Source organism: Accipiter gentilis, chromosome 10 (assembly GCF_929443795.1).
Source record: "Accipiter gentilis chromosome 10, bAccGen1.1, whole genome shotgun sequence".
In the NCBI taxonomy this organism is placed as follows: Eukaryota; Metazoa; Chordata; class Aves; order Accipitriformes; family Accipitridae; genus Astur; species Astur gentilis.
The window spans coordinates 9,024,504-9,047,700 of record NC_064889.1 but is presented as its reverse complement, the minus strand read 5'-3'; the positions used below and the strand labels follow the sequence as shown (position 1 = coordinate 9,047,700).

General features: G+C 36.7%; 1 protein-coding gene across 2 annotated transcripts in view; it reads right to left on the bottom strand.

Annotated features, from left to right (window-relative positions):
• Window positions 1–23,197, bottom strand: part of THSD4 (thrombospondin type 1 domain containing 4) — a 334,799-nt gene that overhangs the window by 143,953 nt on the left and 167,649 nt on the right. The window contains exon 1 of one of the 2 annotated variants that reach the window (XM_049812993.1): window positions 28–172. The exons of the other annotated variant lie outside the window; for it this stretch is intronic. Coding sequence (XP_049668950.1) covers window positions 28–99 — 72 coding nt within the window. The 5' untranslated portion in view covers window positions 100–172. Of the gene's footprint in view, window positions 1–27; window positions 173–23,197 lie in introns of those variants that run through there. 2 annotated transcript variants of the gene reach the window in all.

The following is a 23,197-nucleotide window of genomic DNA, read 5'->3' as shown; positions in this document are numbered from 1 at the left end:
TTTGACAAGACATTATATTTTGCTTACCTCGCTCCCAGGTCTTGCTAACACTGCTGTTTGAAAGCAGAGCAACGTTAGTATCAGGTAGCTGACAAACATTATTACCCAAAGTTAGAGCTACCCTGGAGGAGAAAACCCTCTGCCAAGTACTAACAGCTAGCAGATGCACTTGTGTCTCAGTATCAGCCCCTAGTTCTTCTAGGTACCGACTCCTTCTCCCTCTCCCCCTTTCTATCGCACTCACTGTACGACCAGGAGCTTTGCTCTCAGCCACTGCTCTGAAGACAACTGGTAAGTTGATCTCTTCATGTAATGACTTCTCCCTGCTGGGGGAGGGGGCTCAGCCAGCAATGAGCTGGGGGGCTGTAGTTAGTATAAAGCAAAGAAGGGGAGGGACAGAAATGGTCACTGCCAAGTTATGCATCTGCTGTGATTCATGGAACAAGCTAAACGGTAACCTTTAATGCACGAGGAGGTTTGGCAATGCGTTATTGACTTAGGCAGGCATGATTGGAGAAACAGGCTAAAGCAGCTTGCAAAAGATGCCTGTTGATGGTTAGACGGCATGTGCTACTTAAAGGTACAGCACCTCCTTTTAATGAAGACGTTTATAATAAATAAATCATAAATTAAAATCTAACCAGGAAGCAGCCTATGGTTTTACAGTCAGCCCTCCATCAGCACAATGCTGCAACCTGCATGGCCTGATCCTGCCAGGGACTCGGTCAGAATCTACCAGCTCCTTCTCCTGGCCTACAGGGAACCCAAGTGTCCATTCGCCCTGAAGAATGTCACAACTGCTTCCTGAAACGGACACTCATCCTTTAGGATAATCCTGGAGCAGGATATGGATGTAATCTCTCTTTCCTTTTCAAATGATAGCTGAATAAAAGAAATTTTGATTTGTAACAGTCCAACCCATCAAATAACCTGCTTTGACTAAGCAAGCAGAAGTGCAAGCCTTTGAAAATAAAAATCTTTTTTTTTAGAAGATGAGTAAGACCTATTTTCACGTAAAGAATAAAGCAGTATTGAAAGTCTGATACAAAGCTGAATTATTACACCTTGCAAGCAGACCACTGAATATTTGTCCCAAGAGTTAGTAAAATTGGAAACAGAGCTATAGAAGTTGGAGGGCTTCCCTTTAGTTGAGTATGTCTGTAATCGCTACGCAATAGACATTTTCTTATGGTAAACTAAGCAACATAAAAATGCAGAATATAAAACAAGTTTTGAACCCCAATGATCTATCACATTCAACAACAGGAGAGAACAACTGGTCTATAACACATACAGGACACTCCAGTCCTGTATTCCCTTTCCTTCCCTTTCTCATTTTACTTTTTAACTTCTTCTGACTTTACTGTTGCCTATTTAAGTATTTTATCATGGGAATGTGAGACATTATGTCTTCCTTAAAGTTCCAACTCCTGAAGTCAAGAAATCACACTATATTCTCATCTTTCATGTAAATACATATTTCTTATCCTTATGGTTGCAGGGGAAATCTCAAAAATTTGACCCAAGAATAACCTGGTCTCGTATGTCAGACAGTAAACCACATGAACTCAGAATACAGGTACTTTAAAATATCTCAGGATTTTAGGAGGCAGGAAGTAAAAATTTTGGTGAAATTGAGAAGCACACCATTGCCATGTATTGGATTTCTTTTTGTAATTTGGTTAGCTTTGTATACACAGCTGAATATGTCAGACTCCTCACCCTGTTTTTAAACTAGCTTTACCAATCATTCTTTTCCTCTGCTATGAGAGGCGAAAGACACAAATCATAACAACAGAATACTTTTATGTATTAGAGAGCTTTCAGAATTGTAATTAAATGAAATTCCTACACCTGCATAGAAAATGAGCGTTCTCACTGCTGCTAAAAGTCCAAATTCTGCTGTATTTGAATTTGCATATCTGGTTCTCCAGCATAGTTAAATCTGACCTGTATTAACAAGACATCATTGTCGCTGCACCTCTTCCCTCACAGGCCTTTCCTTTTACAGGCTACTACTATTGGCCATAAAGAGTACTTTCTTTTCTCCTGCCTAGCTGGACTCATAATGCTGTGTCTCCTCCACTTCTACAGAAAAACCTGTCCTTTTTAGCCTCTCAAATCAGCAGACCACCTTTCGCAGGTCAACCTTCCCCCCCGCCCCGTCATTACACGGCCTTTGCAGTGCCATGGTTCTGGCAGCATTACTGCCACTATCTGCTAGCACAGTGTTCTGTGAGGGCATACCAGGTAGGAAGCAATGCAATGGAGGCCAAGCAGGACTAGGGCTCTCAATGGCAGAAGAGTCCCTTCAGCTGACTCCCCTCGAGGGAACAGTACAAGCTTAAGATTTAAAAAGCCAGAGTGAGAGTTTCAGTACGGAGCTCATGAGAGGCTCTTCCGAATGATCTGAATGATCTTAGGGAGCCGGCCACAGAGTTTTAAGCGTCGTGACTGACAGCCAAACCTGCAGTTTTTGAAAACTTGACACTATAACCTTAGTGGCACTTTCTGACAAAAATCATCCAGAACTCTATACTACTATGTTGATCTCACATATACAACATCTCCCTTCAAGACCTGAATGAAAGAAGCATTTCTCCCCCTTTTAAGGCAAACTGAAGGTTTGCAGGTTATACTATTGTGCTGACAGCTAAATGTAGAGCTGCTGTTACAGGTACTTTGTACACAGGTTGTCCATGGCAATGTCTCCGGACTAAAAATGTAAAGCCAAATAAACTTCAGGAAATTTTCCATCAAAAGCCTGTCAGGAAGCCAACCTGTCCTTCCATATTATTTTTTAAATATCTAGATGTACCACAAAAGAAAAAAGGTTAGTAAGCAAACGGCCAACTAAACCAGAGCTCAAAACACTTTCAACATGAGAGCTCCAACTGTGACACTTAAAACTACAGTTTCAGTGCTTGAAAAAGTTTTAAAAGAATACACTATTTCAGATGTTGCAGTTTGTAACAAAAACTCCAGCGATGAAAGTTGCCTCATGCAGATTGACTACTGTTTCCATAAAACGAAGCTTTGCCTTTTTGTGCAGTTCTTCACAAAATGAACTAATTTTTGTGAGTAAATATATAGCATAGGCACAAAATTGTGAATCCTCTCTTTTTTAATGGCAGGTAGAAAAGTAAAATTAAAAAAATTGGGAGTAACTGTGATTTTAGTCGTCTCTCTGCTGATCATTCCAGAAAGCAGTATATCCTCTGTAAATAATAAAAAACCTTATCAAAGTCTAACTCAATATTATTAGGATGAGTTTCTGACTACAGAAAACCGTACTACATTCCCATTTAATAAGTCATATAAGTAATTCTTTCCATATGCATTTAATCTTTCCTCTACAAAAATATACAGACAGAATTCCCTGAAGTCCAGAAGCTGGTATTCTGTACTCCGTAATAAGACAAGATATCTGTCCATACCTGCTACTATGTTTTCAAGCTTTATCCAACTGAACTGGATGGAATTGTGCGTGTTCACAACCACAGCCTTTCTTTGCAGCACAAAGTAACTTGACACTTAACACTATGCCAAGCTTGCACTGCTGCAACCAAGATCAGAATTCCTCTGCAAACCTCAACAATCACTACGCTAGTACAAAACTATTCGTGCAATAGAAAAAAATCAGTTTGACTGTAGAGCTACTTAAGATATGAAGTTCTGCAGTAGCAGGTAGAGAAACCAAAATACCTTACAATAGTAAAATGGAATAAATAAAATATCTCTAATTTCAACACAAAAGCATCCTTGCTTTTAGTTAGAAACATACAAACATCACAAAATCATACCATTATTATTTTACGAAAATAATTTAAGTAGAAAATCCAAAATTATATTTTTTTAAAATCAGAAAAAGACATCAGGATCTTTTGAGGAAAGTTCCTATCTCTTACTCTCAGAAATTAAAACATACAAAATACACAATGGATCTTTGGATAGTATAGCTCTCATTAAAAAAGTACTGACTTTCATCTGTGAACAAATTAACTATCAGTCTCAAGGAGTTTGTAAATATCTATCAGTTTATGAAGTTTGCTTACTAGCTACCTCCTGTGGCAATTGCACCTAAAACTCAAACATGGACAAGTTGTTAAATTTATCAAAAGCAAGCAATTTCTCTTCCAGGTGTATCAGCCTTCCTGTAATTCAACGTGAAATCACAAACACTATGCTTAGGTAAAATCACTCACAGTTACTTCATTCTACTGAAGATATATTTGCTTAGGAAGTTGACCAAATTCCTAATATAAAAGTAATAGTAAGAGAAAACATGAGTTAAAACAACATTTTAAAGACTTCCTTTCTACTTGCTACAGCTTTAACATTTGTAGAGCTTAACTCTCAAACTCTTAATGCAAGATAACATGAAATGTAACTATGTATTTCAGGCTGAATTACTTTACAAGAAGATGATGATTTCTGTATATTTACAAGTATTAATATGTACAAGTGAAAAATCTTTAGTCTAATTCACATTTTGTCACTACGGGTGCAATGTCAATGCTACTGAATTTGGGAGGAAACAGAGGGTTGACCGGAATGTCCGCTGGTACTCAGCTGAAGCGTAAACTGATGAACTATTTAAAGGAAGATGAAGGCTGAAACAAGTCTGCCGCTACAGCACAACCCACAAGCCTTTTATCTGTTTCTTAAAACAAGTATTTAAAATATCATTCTGATAATTTGCTTTGGCCAGACACCATCTTCCTGGAATTATTAACAGGAAAAGCAAATTAAGTAGACACTGCATATTCTATTAGTATTTAAGAAAAGGTGTTGGTTTTTTATTTCAATGTTCCATACAAAAATTTAACAGAGGAGAAAAAAGGCTGAATGTACTAGAAATTTAGTGCAAATTATGAGATGCTAATGAATAACAAAAGAAAAATCAAGTGGAAAATCTACTATATTTTGGTTTTATTTAATTGGTCATCTTCCCCAATTAGTGATCTAAAGATTACTTTAAAAAGGAACAAAAGTTTAACAGAGAAAGTCTTATATGCTTGACAAAGTCATGTGTAAAGATTGCTGCCACATTTAAAGCTGTCAGATAGGCATTTCCAGTAATTATCTAGTTTCATTTTTTCCAGGAAGCATTACCTTCTGAATTTATTATTCAGATATTTTAAGGTTAGAATAAATTACTGCTGCCCTTTAGTCTGAACTATGGAGAGACACTGGCCATAAAAATTCACTAAAAATTTCTTCTATAACTTTTCTTGATTTAAAAAAAAAAAAAAAGTTTGTGTTTAATTAAACACTTGAAATAAAGAACTCTCTTGCCACCTCATGTGTGTCTCTAAGCAGTCAGGGAATTTAGACTGCATAAAGAATGTATTTTCCTTGAAGTCAAAACAATATACTGAGGAGGATGCATGCAGAAAAATGCCACTCCCTGCCCTGCCTTCTTGGATTCAGGAAATACTGCAGCTGAACAACAAAGGGATTTCTTTACGCCCATGGAGGCTTTTACATCCACTTCAGTGGTTTCTGCATTTCACTGGCCAGACAAGGTGAAGAAAGAGAGCAAGAGATTCTCTCCTATACCCTCCCTTCTACAGTTAAAGCATTTCTCCTTGCTATTGCAGTCCTTTTGAAAGAGGCATGCTCATACTCACAATGAATCTGAATTTCATCAGCATCTCTGTCGTTTCTTGACCAAGAACAGATGAATTAACAATAGGTACAAGGACCAGTACAGAGTATTTGGATGGTTATACATGCCATTTAACAAAACAAAAACCATACAGCTTGGGAAGGAAGTCAAAAGTGTGAGCGATGTATTACAGCCTGAAGGTTAAGTACATGGAGCCCTACAAGAACAAACCCCAGACACTAAGCACCTTGGAGGAAACAAGTCCCAGAGCCTCACATGTATTTCAGTGCATCTTAGCATTTTTTCTTGAAGTTTTAACTCAATTTAAGTATTGCAGATACTAATGCTTCTCCAAGTAACTCCCAACACCTTATTCGTACCCTTTTGAATTAAGAAAGCAGCTGAATTCACATAATTTCGTGTCCAAAGAAACCTTTAAGGTGATAGTTATGTCCATAAAAGAATTCCGTCCAAAACTGAAATATCGACTGGCTACCATAATACACCACTGCATGAGGCAGCATGTCTTCCACTGTTATCTTACATAATGAAGCTAGGGATATTCTTATCTATCTGTATGTCTAATCATGTTTTTGATCCCACTGTACAGTTATGGAAAAGACAAAGAGATGCTGTGGAAAAAAGACCTTTAAAGAGGTTTTAATAAATTAGTCCATACAGTCACTTTGTGTCCTTCTAATGCTTTTATTAGTTAACCACTTTCCAACTTACCTTTTAACTTCTATTCCTGCTCATTTCCCTTTCTAAACTGAATGATCCCCATTTTTCCCCCCTTGTTTCTCATCTAAATTCACTCCAAGTTCTGCCTCTTCCTCTGTTTCTCATCTTTTTGTTTCTTTCTTGTGAGGAAAGTACACTGTTAAAAAAGTATTATTGCGTCCTGTGGAAATGGCATTGCAATGCAAGTTTCAAATAGGTATTTGTATATAATTAGGTCAGCCAAGTTTATGATACATCACTGGAAGTTTGTCAGCTACTTCAGTAATAACATGTTAGTCTTCATTATCATTTTCTTTTTCTCCTCTTTCTACCATGATACTGGCAGTGCATGGTGCTTTTAAACTACGCTCAAACCCTGAAAAGGAAATCTGAGGATTTCCTTCCTCTTCTCCCTACTCAAATTTTTAAAGCTCAGACTTGTGATTACAAAGCAAAACTTTACTGAAAAGGTCCACCTTCAAAGAGCTGAGTAATAACCTCAAATTAATTTATCATCTTGAATCTTTCCTTCAGTACTAAATCTATTATCCCTTTCTCTTTTCTGGCATTACAGCGTGCTAGAGGGAGGAAAAGACCCTTGGTTGTCACCTGTCCAGGGCTGGGCTAGAATGCATATTTTTCATGGCCATATTCCAATTTTCTGCATTTTGATGATAGAATTCTGATTTATATCCCAACTTCTCAAAGCACCTCTTTGCCTCCCCAGACAGTAGTTGCATAGTGCAAGTAGAATAAGACAACATTTATGAGGCATTCCTTCCTCTGCCCAACGCTACATTTAGACTACAGAAAAAGTGGCCACCATGCTTTGAATCAATTTTTATGAATACCATTCATTTTGTGACAAAAAATTTTCTCTCTGCATTTGTTAATCAATGTCTTCTGTTTTCCTAATAAGGCATTAAGGTTTTAGCGCCATATTCTGGCCCTCCTCACACTTTATTTTAATATTATTTTCTTACCTATTTTCATAATACACGATCCAACATAATTCATGCCATCTTCTACCTCTTCCTATACACAAAAAAGTGGTGAAACCAAAAGGAAGAGTTCTTTGATGGATCAAAATCTTAATCTCTTTCTTTGTATGCATAAAAACCAGACACACATTTCTAGAAAACTACCTCTTATCACACTACTTTCACATAAGGCATTTTGATCTGTGTTTCATGTTGAAGCGTAGCAAATGAGCAGCCACATAAAAATAGGAACTGAAGGAAAAAGCAGGCCTTACCCTTTAAAATATTTGAACTGGTTCCTTTGCAACTATCACAAAACTGCAATAAACTACTTGGTACCACTGCTATATTTGGATACTTTACCTAAAATAAGAAATGGGACTAGGCCTGTTTGACCTTTAAAAAAATAAATCCCCTCGAAAAACTTTGAATAATCTTTAACTGAATCAAATTAATTATAAATTACTCAAAAAATGCATGTCTATTTCCAGGGAAAAGTAAGCCTCCTCCTAGAGAAAACATTCTAGATATAAATTTGAATCATGGTATTTCCAAATCTTTTACTTCTTCATGAGGGATAAAGGCTGATACTTCTAACTCTACATGTAGAAATTATTTTAAAGATACAATAAGGAAAAAGGTGAGGCCTCTGGATCATGTATGTATACTTATTTTTTAATTACAAAACCAAATAAACAGAGGTCCTGGCAAAAAAGCAGCAAACTGCATGATGTAATAGGCCATGACCAGAATTATAAGGAAGAGACTTTTTTTCAGGTCCAAAACTACAACACATGAAAACTAGATTTTAGCGCTAACTCACATTTTCCCAAGTGTCCAGCTGGCAAATGGCAAACTACATCAAACATGCCGTCATAAAACAATGGGAACAAGCTGTCTCCAAGGGAAAACTAATCAGTTAGGACTGCAAATGTAATCATAATTTACAATTTTGCTTGGAAATGTTCTTGAAATTCTTTCAGAGGAGGAAGCCCATGTAGAACATACTTTACCTGTCCTGTTATTTTCTACATTGGTAGAAATCTCAAAGCCGTAATGATACTCTTTTAGACTAGGGAAAACAGATGTAGAAAGAACTTTGAAAATCATTGTGAGTCCTCCCCAAGAGTGGATCAACTATAGCATACTAGTCCAATATGCAGGTAGGAAACGTGTAAAAAACACTATGGTAAAACCTAAATTTGCAAGAAATGAGCATCATCTGCCAACTAAAGATGAAAAAAAAAGCTCTGCAAAAGCTCGCCAACTTTTTTCATGCTTACTACTTAACTAAAGCAGTAAAACAGTATCAGTCAGCCTTCAAAAACTCTGTCAGGGAGCAACAACAGCTGGCTGCTCCCTAAAGGGACGGGGAGCCAGGCATCAAGCATGCCAACAAGGGCAGCAAGGCAGGCACCTTCACTGGCTAGGACTTTGTCCCACTGCCACAAGACAGAGCGGGGCAGATCCAGGAGTGGCATGCAGGGTCAAACAAGAGTCAAGATCACCGAAGAAGTCTGCGGTGGTGGGGCAGGTCCAAGGTCAAGCCAAGAAGTCTGTCCATGGATCAGGGTGCAAATCAGCAGGGTCCATGGCCAGGTGCACGCATGGCTGTGGCTGAGCTGGAGAGAGGCACATGTCCAAGGTAGCTCAAGCAGGGACTGAAGGCCCAGCGCTAAATTTAAACAGGGCTACTGGTCCCATGAGCAGAGGTGTCGGGGGATGGCCACCAGGGTGAGGCTGGTCAGGGCCATTAAGACTGATTAGCCTAATCATAATCAGGGCCCTGAAAGTCTGTGTCTATGACAAAAATCACATTTCTAATCACATGTATACAGGGCTAGCAATGGTAGATATCAACTAAGCAAAAGGAAGAAGGTTGTATCAGGCAGCAGATAAACAGTCTTGAAATAGAGGTAACCTTGAGAAGGGAGCCAGTACTGTATACATTACACTATTCAGGGGACAGGACTAGATCAGCATTCCTCCTAACAAAAGAAAGTAAACATCAGACCAGCAGTCATACAGCTGGAGCACCAGAGCCAAGGACAATTCTGTAGCACAGGCACCTCTAGTTCTCTGATGTCACCGAAGTACTGAACCACAGCTTACTTCAGATCCAAAAGAAGAAGAAAGGAAGAAAATCTTGGAAGACTTGTATTCCTGATCAAATTGTACTTTCTGTAGTTTATGGGAATACTAGGTTTCTCCTCTCTTCTTCTGACAGAAAAAATGAAAACAGCTGTTGTGTTGCCAAAGGAAATGTGTATGGTTGGCTGAAGACTTGAGATTTAACTGCAATACTGATCAAAACACACTGGATTAAGCACTCATCCTCAGACCAAATACAGGAAGACAGAGGAGGAAGATTTCCAAAGTAACTTCATTACACAACCCAGATACCTGAAGTGAGCAGAAAAAACTAATCTCATAGTAATGTAACTTATGCTTTGGGCAGCAACCACACCCCAACTTTTCTCATCTAGTTACAAAACTCCTGAGCCAAAGACCACCTCTTCTAATAAAACCATCTGGTCTGAGCATACTATAGCATACAACCTGCCCCTAATTGCATTGCAAATTAAAAGAATTAAAAGAATTAACACTAGCCTGGGTCAAAATCTACCTCATTTTTCATCACTGGGGGTCCATGCCAGGTCAAGAACACACAGCACCAACAGATCAGTTACACTGCTGGTGCAAATAAGGTACAAATTAGAAGCACAGCTGCAGTGCAAGAACAAGGCTTCTCTTTCTCTGCAGATGTATGCCATGGAAAAAAAAAAAAAAAGAATGAACTCTTTTAATTAAAGAGAAACTGTGTGTCTTTACTGTCTTGATGAAAACAAAATTCTGATTGCTTACATAATAGATTTTTGAATAGTTTATCTTATAAATGTGCTTGTTTTTAAAGTAATCACATTAAACAGATGTTGCCCATTAGAACCAAATGAACTATCATCACACGTGGAGTCTTCCAGCTGTCTGGACTCTAGACAGTGGTCCCACATGCTTAAAAGTTTGGGAAGCACTGAGGTAGAGCAGATACCTGGACTTTGATTTTCTAGGTGTCTTGCAAACACACATGTCATTTCCAAAAAGAAAATGGCCAATTCTTGTGCATGGTTGTTTTCTACAACACAGAAAACTGGAAACATACAGCTATACATTATGTTAAATCTTGAGCGAGATGTCTTGTATATGAATTCTGAAAATTCATACGCAGCTCAAACTAGATAACAAGGATCTTAAAATAATTATGCATTCCTGTGCCTCAAATATTTAATTTACTATACAATCAGCCACTCGCAAAACTGATAAATACTTGTATAAACAGCTGATAAGTCTCCAAGTACTCAGAGCATGTCCAGTATACTTTAACTTGAAATTTGTCCTCCTGAAACAGACAACTGAAACAAGTTCAGTACTGTCAAATTTTCTCATGGGACAAACAGCATGCCTAAATTCAGGAACAGTTTTCTACTATATAAGGAGGAAAGTTGAGCCCAAAATGACTGCATGAAATAGTTCAATACTCTGAAAACATTTTTTTTTTAAAGTTAGTTAGCATGCCATTTTATTTTTAAGCAGTTATGTACAATTTTAGCTACAGAGCTAAGCCTACAGTATACAATGTAAAATCTCTACATAATGGCACAAAATCTGGAAATACTGTTTGCTGATAACAAGGTGTAAATAAATATAATATGAACACTAAGGAAAAAAAAAGAATTTTGCAAAAGGCCACAGAGAACAAAGGAAGTGAGGAAACATTCTCTATGTATATTTTGAAAGACGCAAATGGTGCTGATTACTTTATCCCCACACTCAGACTGTCTACGTGGGTTAAAGCTAGCAATAACACCAGTTCTAATCTTAAAGGCCCGCAGAGAGACATAAAACTTGACTGTTTGAGAAATCTGGTTGTAAAAGCACATCTGTGCAGCCAACACCATCACATGGCTGGAAAACAATCAGAATTCCAACAAAAAGCAAGTGAACAAAACCACAGAAAATTCCTTCAGTGTAGAAGGAAGATTTCCTTCTGAAGATTTCCTGCACAGTTCCGAGTCTTTTCTATACTTCACATCTGTATGGATCATGTCTTAAATAATTTTCAGCCAATGTTTCGGGGAAGACTTCCTCACAATGAACTATTCCCCAATGAATATATCACTTAATTTTTACATACAATTCCACATGCTAGCTCGTGTTCAATGAAACAAGTAATGGAACTCACCAGTTAGTTATTTTCCTAATGTAACAGCATTATTACCCTGCCATTCCATTGGTAGCATATTTAGTTTAGATTTGACTTGCCTTTTTCACATGTATTTGCAAACCACCTATTGCTGCTGTTTTAAATATGCTGTCAAGAGATTAGTGCAAGCATCCAGAACAGTTACAAAATTAAAAAATGAGAGAGAATATGAGAGAGAGAGAAAATGAAAGAGAGACAGACAGACAGACAGAATTTCTCTCATCTTTAATTTTTTGTTTGTTTAGAGTTTTGGGGGGTTTTGTTTAGCTTGCTCATTTCACTGTGGATATTACTGTAAGAAAAGGTGACTCTTGAAAGATAATGAATTTAAGTCATACTTCCCATAGAAAGGAAACTCTGGCAGAAAATAGTGTCACATAATAGCCAACATTATGATTACACTTGGGAAAGCTGGAGAGAGATTTCTCAAGGCATCAAAAGGACACAATTATCCTACTACACAGATCTCCAGGTTATCCCAACAGAACTATCACAAATTCCAGCAGTTAAAAGAGAACTTCCCAAGAGCATTTCTGAACTTCATCAGAATACCGAGATTTCTAAAGTGTCCTGGTCTCATGGATATGGTCCAAATTGTTAGTTACAGGAATTTGTCCAAGTGACTTTAACCCAAGATTAATTATCACTTATTCAGAATCACCAATACACACTAGCCAAGTATGCATTACAATCATGCTCCAACAGGAAAGAAAATGCCATCTTCATTCATAATTCGTAAGGATTAGGATTCTTCTAAAACTGCTGATCAATCCAATTACTGATGACCTTAAAGCACTACAGATATTTCAAACTTCTCCTCATCTGACAAAAGAGATTCCAGAAAAAACTAATCTAAAAAAAAAAAAAAAGACAATTATTATTTTGCTGCCTTCAACTGAGAAAATTTCTGGTACCCAGGGGCCTGCACCTTAAAAAGTAAGCCTGTGACGTAACACAGAACTGAATTTTCTTTCAAACATTCTCTTACATTCAAAGGTTAGTAGTCTAGCCATCGAGTCATCATTCATGCCAGCAGTCTGTCTATTAATTTAAAAAAGAATTACTAAAAGCTATATAGCAACCCAATGACATGAGCTGGTGGAGGATGGTAAGTATGACTAATACCACAGCTACGCTGCTGATGTATTTGGAAACCACTTGAAGATCAAACTGAGAGCTTGCCGTGATATTAGACAGCTGCATGGAGAATGCTGTTTATTAATACCCATCATCTGGAAAAAAGTATACACAAATACATAAATTCCCCAACCTACAAACAAGCAAACAAAACCAGACACTATTATTTCCAAACTGGAAGTTTTATTTTGTCTATGTAAGTTTGTAGATTTGTCATTACTTGTTTTAGAAGCAAGTTCACAATTGAGTACAGTCATTTTGTCCCTTTCCAAGGAAATACACCCAATAAAGTGCAATGATAGGATTTTCAGCATATGTTCTTACCCACACACAATAACAAATATCAAAATAAAGTTTTGGACTGTTACGTGTAGAATCTTTTAAATTTTTGTGTCCTCAAGCCTGCGAAGTAAGTAATAGTTTTATAGTGTCTTAGTTAATTTATATGTAACCAGAAAAGGTGGGATTGACTGGAGATTGTTTGCTTCTCTTTCAATCCCAGTAACCATTTCTTTCATTTTTATAGTACCATAGACTGATTTTTCCCTTCTTTCTTTCTACTGAAAATGAATTATATTCTTCTCTCTTGTGAAATGTTTCACAGATAAAAATTCACAGTACAAAGTTCTACACAATATGCTGGAATAGAAGCCTAGTTCATACAAAATATGTATTGTTTCAAACTGTTAAATGCATTATGTGCAAGTAGATCAAAAGAATCCTTTAGTATACATGGTAAAAATGTGATAGTAAATGGCATTACACAAATTCAATCTGCTGTGGACCACTAATGACTACTTATCCAAAGCCAAAATAGACAAGGATTAAATCAAGCATTAATCTATGAATTAAAGTATTTATTATGAAGTATTATCATGGAAGACTAGGCATTTATCCTAAAAAGGCTTTTAAAATCTCATTCTTTAACTTTCCAAGCACTCCTTTTACATCAAACAGATTAAAGTTAAGCTAAATGTAGTATTATCCAGGTGCTTTTTTGCAGCTTTTCCAATCCTTCACCTCAACGTTCTCAGCTATCTTTCCGTCTCTGACGTCATTTTCAAGTAGACTTCTCTGTAATACCCATTATTAGTCTCTGTTTCCTCATGATCTCTCGGCTTGATTGTTACCATCAGATAACAAAACAGCTACTTTGCCAATATCTTAGAGGGGGAAAAAAATTACTGCTTTTCCAACAAATATTTTTAAACAGCCTGACTCCTTGGAGCATGGTCTTATCAGTATATATTAACTTTCATGTAAAACATTTAATCTAAGTGCCACATACTGCTTATTTTTCTCTCCTTTTCCTGTCTTGTGACATTGGAATAGTAGAATCAGCAGGTTCTGTGTGAACTAATTCTTAGGACATATAGTGAATTGCCACTTCTGAAGATTTTTTGCAACCTAGAGACACTAAAGTAAATGTTTACTAAAGACTAGATTTCAATTTGTAACCTTTATTTCTAGAAAAAACTGACCTTTTGCTTTCCTCTAAAAAACTGTAACTATGAAGGATTCCAAGTCAGATACTGTACCCAGTTTTACCTATTAAATATTCTAATATTCATATTTAGAAAATCATCAATATATCTAAGAAGAAAATTTCTTAGAAATCTGTATCCAAGATCACTATTATATGCATTACTAGGGAGAGCATAATCAACTTTAAGAGTATCAAGAGATTACCAATTATGTCCTTCAGTACGTCCATCCTACTACCCTAACACTTTCAATCACTGCCTTCAAATTTGTGCAGGAGTCACAGACTATATTCCTTACATTGTGGAAATAAAATTCAGTACACATACACAATTCCACATCTAGCTTTCATGCTATTCACTGCCAAGGCAGTTTGGCAAGCAGTGAAGATATTTCAAAGGAAAACATATAGGGCCTCACTCAGCCATATTAATGCTCCTTCTCATTCCTCTTGCAATATTATACTGCCCACAAGGCTTATTTAAGTACATCTTCAGCAAGCACGGCTTTCAAAATTAAAACCCGTGTGGAGAATCCAACATCAGCACCAGCACTTAGTTTTTACCTTCACAGAATAGCCATATTATTAAAAGAACTTGTAGTTAGATGAGAACAGAAAGTGATGTATAGGTTAAGAATTGGAATAAAACGTAAGTTTCCCAACTAATTTCAAAATGGAGAAAGTCTGCTGATGTTACCTGGTCATTTTGCATAAAAATAATAATAATAAAAAAAAACCCTACAGACTTAAATATATAAGCAAGCATCCCATAGCAGCACTGCAGAGAGTAAATCTAGACAAAGAAATTTTTTTTTAATGAGCATAATAGAGGGGAAGTGGGCACTGTCCAATACATGGCTGAAAAAAATAACATTCAGGCACCCCTTCCCCAACAAACGTCCTCTCTAAGCATGTTTATGTTATGTGTAGTCTAGCACATTGTTTTAATTAGAAGAATATATAGAGTTTTAATCCAAAAGAGAGTAAACACCCATTATGCTTAATTTAACATTCCTCTTACAAAATGAAAATCAACAGGGAAGTTTCATCAGTTACAGCATGGTGTATCTTACACTAAAAGGAAAATGAAAATTGTCAGAACTATGGTTCTGAAAAAAAGTGCTGAAAGCAAAATATCCTCTTGCATTTATTTATGTAACAAAAAGCAACTAAGAATTTGAAGCCAAACTCATCAATGTAATTCCTAAAGCATAATGAGAAAAGACATCAGATAACAGCTCCTGTGCAATAATTACTGTTACTAGTTTACCAGATGTGACCGGAGTTGACCACAGGAGAGCTTAAAAACATGATTTTAAGGTAGCTTTATTTTTACTTTGGTTTTAGTAAGACCACAGAGAACATTTTTATAACAGTCAAACTTTTCAATATATTGCATGCTGGGCCCATCTTGGTCATAATTTGTACAGCACGTGTATAAGTGACAGATTCATAACAAATTTCTGAGCTGGAAGTTGCTTTTGAATTACTTTCAAGTTCAGAAAAGTGGATTAAATTATGTTAAAGAAATAAAATCATTTAGTTTTACACAAAATTAAGTTCTAATGAATTTGCTCTAGAAGAGACTTGTTATGCAACTTGATGATCTTAAAGGTCTCTTCCAACGTAAACAATTCTATATGATAATTCTGCATCTAATCCTGTAGTTCTGCCACAAACTCAATCAGGCTTTAGCATGCTCCCAGTTTAATACTGCTATTACTACTCACATCAGTCACACGATGCTTAATCTGAATATACATGTGGGGACACTGTAATACAGAAATTCCCAGTAATAAATTGAGCATATCAACCTACCTATTCAAGGAGATTAAACCCACTACAATAGTAACAGAATAAACACATCGCTCTTCTGAAATGGACCGATATTACTTTTTCCTGTCTCTTGTATCGCACTTTTGCAAACACTATCTTAAGATTTTTAGACGACCTCCCTATCATTTCACAAAACAGGCTATGAAGTCTTAAAAATGCAATTAATTCTGTCTCCATTTGGAAAAAAAACACAGCAAAACCAAATTCTTGAAAATGACCTTATAGTCCCTCTTTGTAGATCAGAAGCTGGCCAGGGAATAATCTTTCCTTTTACAAATAAAATTCCAATCAAGTCCGAGCTTAAACAGATATTCAGAAATAAAGAAATAGAAAAATAGAGAAAATAAAAATCCTAAACTTCTATTTGTGATTAATTCTACTTTCTTCTAATAACTGATGTCAAAGTCCTTCTTCCAACTTACATAGACACACAACTGTTCTTCGGTGAACACTATACTGCTTACACTATACTGCTTATTAGTGCAGTTTATATTAATATAAACAATACACTGCTTACACAATATGCGTAGAGCTTTCTTCTTCAGTTGATTAAAACGTGTGCTCATTGCACCCATCAGCCATGGGAAAGCTGAAGGAAAAAACTGAAATCATGATGATAAAGAACTTCTTTAGCCTTTAAGGAAAGCATCCTCAGGGATGCTCCATATAACATGTAAACAGCAACAGACAGAGCTACCAAACCCAAATATCAGGGGACATGACATTCTGTCAGCAGAAAGTCCAAACTGTGACCATTGTCCATATGGAGATTCAGCACTGGCTGTCATTTTGCTGGTGCTTTTTACAAATCTGCCTTTTTTTTTTTCTTTCTTTCTTTTTTTTTCTTCTTTTTGGCTTGAAGAACTGTAAATGCACAGCACCTCTAGGGTCTGTATCTTGTTCAATTACAGCCTGCTGACAGCCTGCTGAACAGCACGACCTGTCAATTCACAGGGGATCTGACCACAACGACCTGATGTATTCTGGCAACCTTTATCATCTTAAGCTGTCCTTTGGCATACCTGTTCTACATCTCAAATTGCCTTTTCCATACATGTAAAAAAGGTTGGTGTAACTTTGTAGAATTCACTAGGTTGCAACACTGGGCATAATGTTATATATCTGGATAGCCTGGACAAATACACAAAAGCCTTTAATTCTCCCAGGCTAACATTTCCAGGAAGAAAGAAGGACATGTTTTAGAGGAAGAGATGAGGCCTGAACATACGGTTGCCATAACCAGTGCAGTGTAAGTTAATAGAGAAAGACTGGAAAGAAGGATAGGGTGGCTCATCCAACTTCTCTTCATGAATACATCTAAGACACACCCATAAACAAACCAAAATATCATAAGCAAAACAGGCCTAAAGGAGAAAGAGAAGGCCTTTTGCTAATTTTCTAGCTAGCAGCAAGCCCAATATCCCCCTTTGGAAAGGGAGCTGGAGGCCAGTGGCAATAACAGAACAAATTAGCTTTACTGGCCTGGAAAGTTTATGATTAGCATGGGAGGTCTGAAGCCTGGTGATCACTACAAAAATAACATTTCACTTCGATGCACGCCTATCAACTCTCACTATATTAAAGTGTTTTCCTTTCTAAATGTGGGTTTCAGCTGCCGTGTCTGGCCACCATGTGATATGAAAGTGATGATCTTTAGACTATGTAACATACTGGTTTTCTAAACAGTATTTTGTATAAGAGAAGTTAGCAAACACTGAATATTCTGTGTGCTTGTGTGCTTGCAGTCATTTAAAAAGACTTCAAGCTAATATAAAACACTCATTCTTGGAAACACATACTGGAATACGAAGCACAGGTTTGCCACTAGAAGCAAGACATTTTATGGCAAATTGAGTGGACAGGTCTGATTTTTTTAAAAATGAAACTACAGAAAAATAGACAGAATTTGACTGCATAAAGCAAGATCAAAACTGCACAGTAAAAGTGTATGAACTGCCAAATGTTCACCATGTATCCTCTATCAAACATATTGGAAAGAATTAATTGCTGTGTTGGCAGAAGTACAGCACCTTAGGCACTTCTGCAATAAAAACGTCACATACGATGATCAGACAGTATGATACAGTATTCTTCTCAAAGGTTTTAACATTTGTTATAAACTGATATATTATATAATCTAAATCTTGATTTGCAGCTATCTTCAGTTTTTTTCAGCCAGAGGCAAAAAACTCTTTACAAATGTGCCACCTCAACCTCTGACTTGAGCATCTGGGATTGGCTTCCCTAAACATGGGTTGTCTTAAATTAGGTTTACAGTGAGAAAGAACTGCAGTTGTACTGAGAACCAATTAAGGAATATATATCTTGAGAAGGAGGCAAAGACATTTACACAGCTGCTGGTAGCTTGCAGCTTCGTGTTTTGTTGTTATACAGCATGTAAATCTCCCTCTGTCCCCTCATCGTTGTGTAGTATGAGAAGGGTTAATGGCGGTCTAGCATCTACGGCAATAGTCAGGGACTCTGAAAAGTTAGGTTCTGGCACCTAAGCACAAGTGAAATGAGCTGTGTGCATTTCTAGATAGACATCCACGTACAAATATAACTCAAGATCAAGTTTAAATTTTAAGACTAGCATTGAATGAAGACCAAATTTCATAATTTTGGAGAAATTAGTGAATTTAGAGAAAAATTAGATACTTAGTGAAATCTGACACAGATAGGAAAACTATCAGGCTGGATTGTGATCTGCAGATGCAGTTCCAACCATCGCTTCCAAAATTGTAATGATTTTATACTCAACATTCCTTCCAGTCCTAAACGAACAGAAAGATGAGAAATAGAAGTGTTAGAAGTTTTCTAGATCCCACATACACAACGACAGCTTCCCTCTTCCACAGTCTCTGTGCAGTTGTTGCCAAGGCAATTACAGAAAGGCCTCTATCAGTCTTTACTGCTTATGTGTCTCTCTTCTTATTGGAGAGCCACGCAAATGTCGTTGTGACTTCTTTGTGCAATATTCTTTCAGCTAGTAGAAGCACTGGCCTAGTTATTTCTGCAAGGTTCTCTTCTAGCCCAGTAGTTATTTGCAGGCAATCACAATAGCGACAACTCTGCAAAGATTTTCCAAAAAGTACAAAAAAATTATATTCCATTTAAAAGTATTTAGAAGGCTTTGAGTATTAGCTGTCTGCAATATTCTTACGAAGTTATTTTCTAAAACACTTTAGGTGATCCCCAGTTCTCCTTCTTATGCAGACACATCTCAAATCCTACACAGAAATTAACACAGATTCCAAACATTCAAAGCTGACAGTTTATATGTGCAGAATAATGTATGGGTTAAAAAGTTGATTGGGTATTACAGTTGATGAGAGCATGTACTATACAAACAATAACACTGAACAGATTGATTTGAAATTCACATTAGACAGCTCAAGATAAGCTTCTGCATGAACTATTTGTCAAGAACAGCTGTCAGGATTCTGTGATCAAATAGCTGGTGACACTAGGGAAATGTAGTATACATTGGAAAGTTGGAAATTATTTCAGACTGCTGTTATTATGCAAACAAAACAAAGTGAAAGTTAAATGGAATGTTCTTTGTCACAGCTGAAAAAAGGAAGGGCACATTTCAGAGAGAAGTGTCACTGACTGTCTATTGAATCTGCTTCTACAAAGATACTATTAGCAATTTTGCCAGTGACTTTAATGGACAATTAAGTAGCTGACGTGAATGCATTAGTAACTTTTTGTTTTCTTCACTAGACAGATATTCATGTTCTTCATTTCCTGTCTTCTGCTCTACATTTTTTTATTCAACAAACAGAATAAAATCTGGCACAAACATCAGTCTCTGATCAACTAAAGAACCAAAACTAGGCAACCTTTCAACCAAAATCAACAGGATTACCCAATGTCAACACAACACTGAAGTATTTGTTGATCTGATGGAATAAGCAAAACACTGCACATTTAAGATACTTAACTTTGTTTCATGCAAGATTAAATTCAGTTGACTTATTAAGTAGCAAAGAGCTCAGCCGTGAAGAGACCTAGAATACTGTGGACAGTTTAGCCTCTATTAAAAGTTTAAGACAACTAGGATACAGTGATGACTTACATTTTGTCAAACTGACAGAGCAAATGGTTAACTCAAACACATGGCTTTTGTTTGCTCTAACCCACTCTGATTGGTCTACTACATTTAAACTTTTTAATGAGCATTTTCCTGGCCATGTTTTCAAACCTTTGACTTTTCACCAGATTCTTTCTAAGGTGTGGGCTAGTGCTTATAAAATATGGTCTTATTCAGATTTCTGCTTCTGAATATAGAGTATTAATAGCTAACTGTAGTTTAATTCCGCTTCCAGCACCATAAGTCAGAATCAGTATGGAAGATACACCAAGCAGGAGAAAAAGTTATAATAGCAATTAATGCCATAAATGAATTCAGGCCAATGTCTTGTGTCACTACTGCACATATAAGCATAGTAAGAATGCAAAAAAATGTTAGAGATTTTAAAATATTTTTAATTGAACTCTTAAACAGTGTGAAAGTTATTGTTAGTCTGAGCTGGTCATGAGCTAGTAAAAATTTTGCATTTTAATTAGGTGTGATCTAATCACCTTTCACTGCTCCAACAAAAAACCAAAGCTTTATCCTCAAAGCCAGGTTAGATTAAGATATTTTACAGATTATTCCCAATGTTGCTTTTAAATGAACAGGCTAGCTGTCCATACACTAATGACTTTTTAACCAACATCACCATATAGAAATCATGCAGGTATCTGCTGCCCATCCTCTGACACAATAACCCTGAGAGAGAAAATTGTGAGTAAAGGGAGACTTGGAATTCTGGAAGGACAGAAGGCAGTGCAGTCGCATTAGTAAGTTTGCAAATATGAACATTCCAGCTGAATATAAGTCTATACAGAAAAGGGCCATTAAAAATGACAAAACAAAGGCTGATACTACTTTTGCACTATGTTCTTATTCCCTGTGTGGATTTCTTCTATCTGTGCGGTCCCTTGTCTAAAATGAAAAACATTCCTGCAGGAATCTCAAAATCACAATGATGAGGAATAAGGAGAGGCTAGAGAATGACTACTGAAGCAGGGGCTAACACTGTTAGTAATAAAAACATAGAGTTGATGTGGGAAATGAAGAGGCTGAGGACGGGAAGATGTGTGTCAAGTGGTAGGAGGAGTCAGACTAATACTCATAATTAAACTGAGATGAGAAACCAGAATAAAAGTTTTTATGATGTAGTGAGAAAAGTGCAGGGACTGGATGGTTTAGGGGTGGAGTATCAGGGCCTTAGTATGAATCCATGGGTAAGTGAGGACTTACTCTTCCAGGCAGAAACAAGCTTTTTAAGGAAAATTGGCTGTTCAATTCTCTTCAACCTTCTGATTTCTTGTAATCCAGATCAGCTATCCAGCTATTTGTCACCAGAGAAATAAAACTTCTGTTCCCTTCCTGCTACATTCCAGCAAAGGAACTTGAGGATAGAACATAAGCACAACAGGCACTGTCCATATAACTGGAACCCCTGCATGCTATAAAACCAGAAAAATCACCTGTTCTGTAAATGGAACATTAATATAGAATGCCCAAAGTTTTGTCATATACATTAAAAGGATCCTATGAAATAGGAACATAACATCCATTTAGTTGTGTATTATTAGCACTTCATATCCAAGTGAAGACATTAGGAATAACTCTTTTGAAGTGATTATATCAGGAAATAGTGAAAGAGTTTATATAAAATTATTCAGGTCACAACATAGAATGCTTGCCAAACAGGTAACAAGGACAAAATGGAAGTGAAAACCATCCTGCATGCATCTTATGTCTATCTTAGAAAGGATAATGAACAGCAAGTAAAACATGCTCTATTAAAAAAAAGACAATCCCAAACAAACCCTTTTCGGCGAGATACAACACTTGGTCCTACTATATAAATAACACTAATGGTCCTTAAGAATACAATTTTAGCTTATAAAGAAAAGATCATGGACTTCTTGTATAGAACAGGTTGCAGAGGAGCAGCAAAAATCTACACAGGCACCACAAACACTGACCGAGCTAAACCACCATAATTTTATCTGGAAGACTTTTTGTTCCTCATTAAGTGTGAAAATTATAGAATATTGCAGCGTTTCAATTTTAGCTAACCATTATTCAAAAACTTAAAAGTATGGGACTTTTACTCATGGCACACAATTAAAAAAAGAACTAAAAAGGAAAATTACAGAACATATGTAAGAATCACCCTTCACAAAACAATAAAAATACATACTTGCAAAACTCAGTTGAATCCCTTAAATTAGTTACTACACATTTAAGAATGTCAAATAGAAAAAACTGCGCGCAAAGCTCAAAGATCTTGGCCAACTAGAAACAACCAAAGCCAGGCTTTCTCTACTTACCATTTATAAAAAAGGTTTTCTCTCTGTAAATGACAGAAGTACTGTAACAGTGACATTCCATTAACATTATAATCATGAATGGCTTTGATCCGTAGTTTATCAAGTAATTAAAAATGATACGGCAGTTCCATTTTCCCCCTGAACTTTTAACACTTTCCTGACAGGAACTGTGGGTGGCAGTAACATTCTCCGTACGCAGTAAGACAGAGATTGCAGATGCAATGCCTACAGAAAAAGAAATTCATAAACATACCTCATGCCTGTCCTCTTTGGTAAGCCGAAGCGTATCAGTGATAGTGACCAGAATCAGGACATGCACTTCTGACCCACAGAACTACTGAGAACACCTCCTTTTCACAGCCCTGCAGAGATTTTTCTACAAAAAAGCTTGTCAGTGACATCGAAGGTAAGAGCGACTAGAAAACTGGAGCTCAGTTTGAGAGATTGAGTCTCTTCAGTTCACTGAAAGATCTGCTCATGCAACATGGCACTGCTGCAGAAGATTTCCAAAGGCAAAATTTCATCTTGAATTTCACAATCAAATTTTAATAATGAATTTTCAATGCTTAGCAAATCCAAAGAAAAGTTGATGAAATCCCTTTTAGCCAAGAAGCCACTTAGCCAGTGGGGAAATTTTCAAGAGTACCTGAAGTGTAATAGAACCACAGATCCTGGTGCAAGTCAACACATCTTTTGTGTTTATTTTCCCCCAGTGCTTTGAGAAAATCTCTCCCATAAAGCAACAAGAATATAAAACATCTCTAAAAGCATTCTTT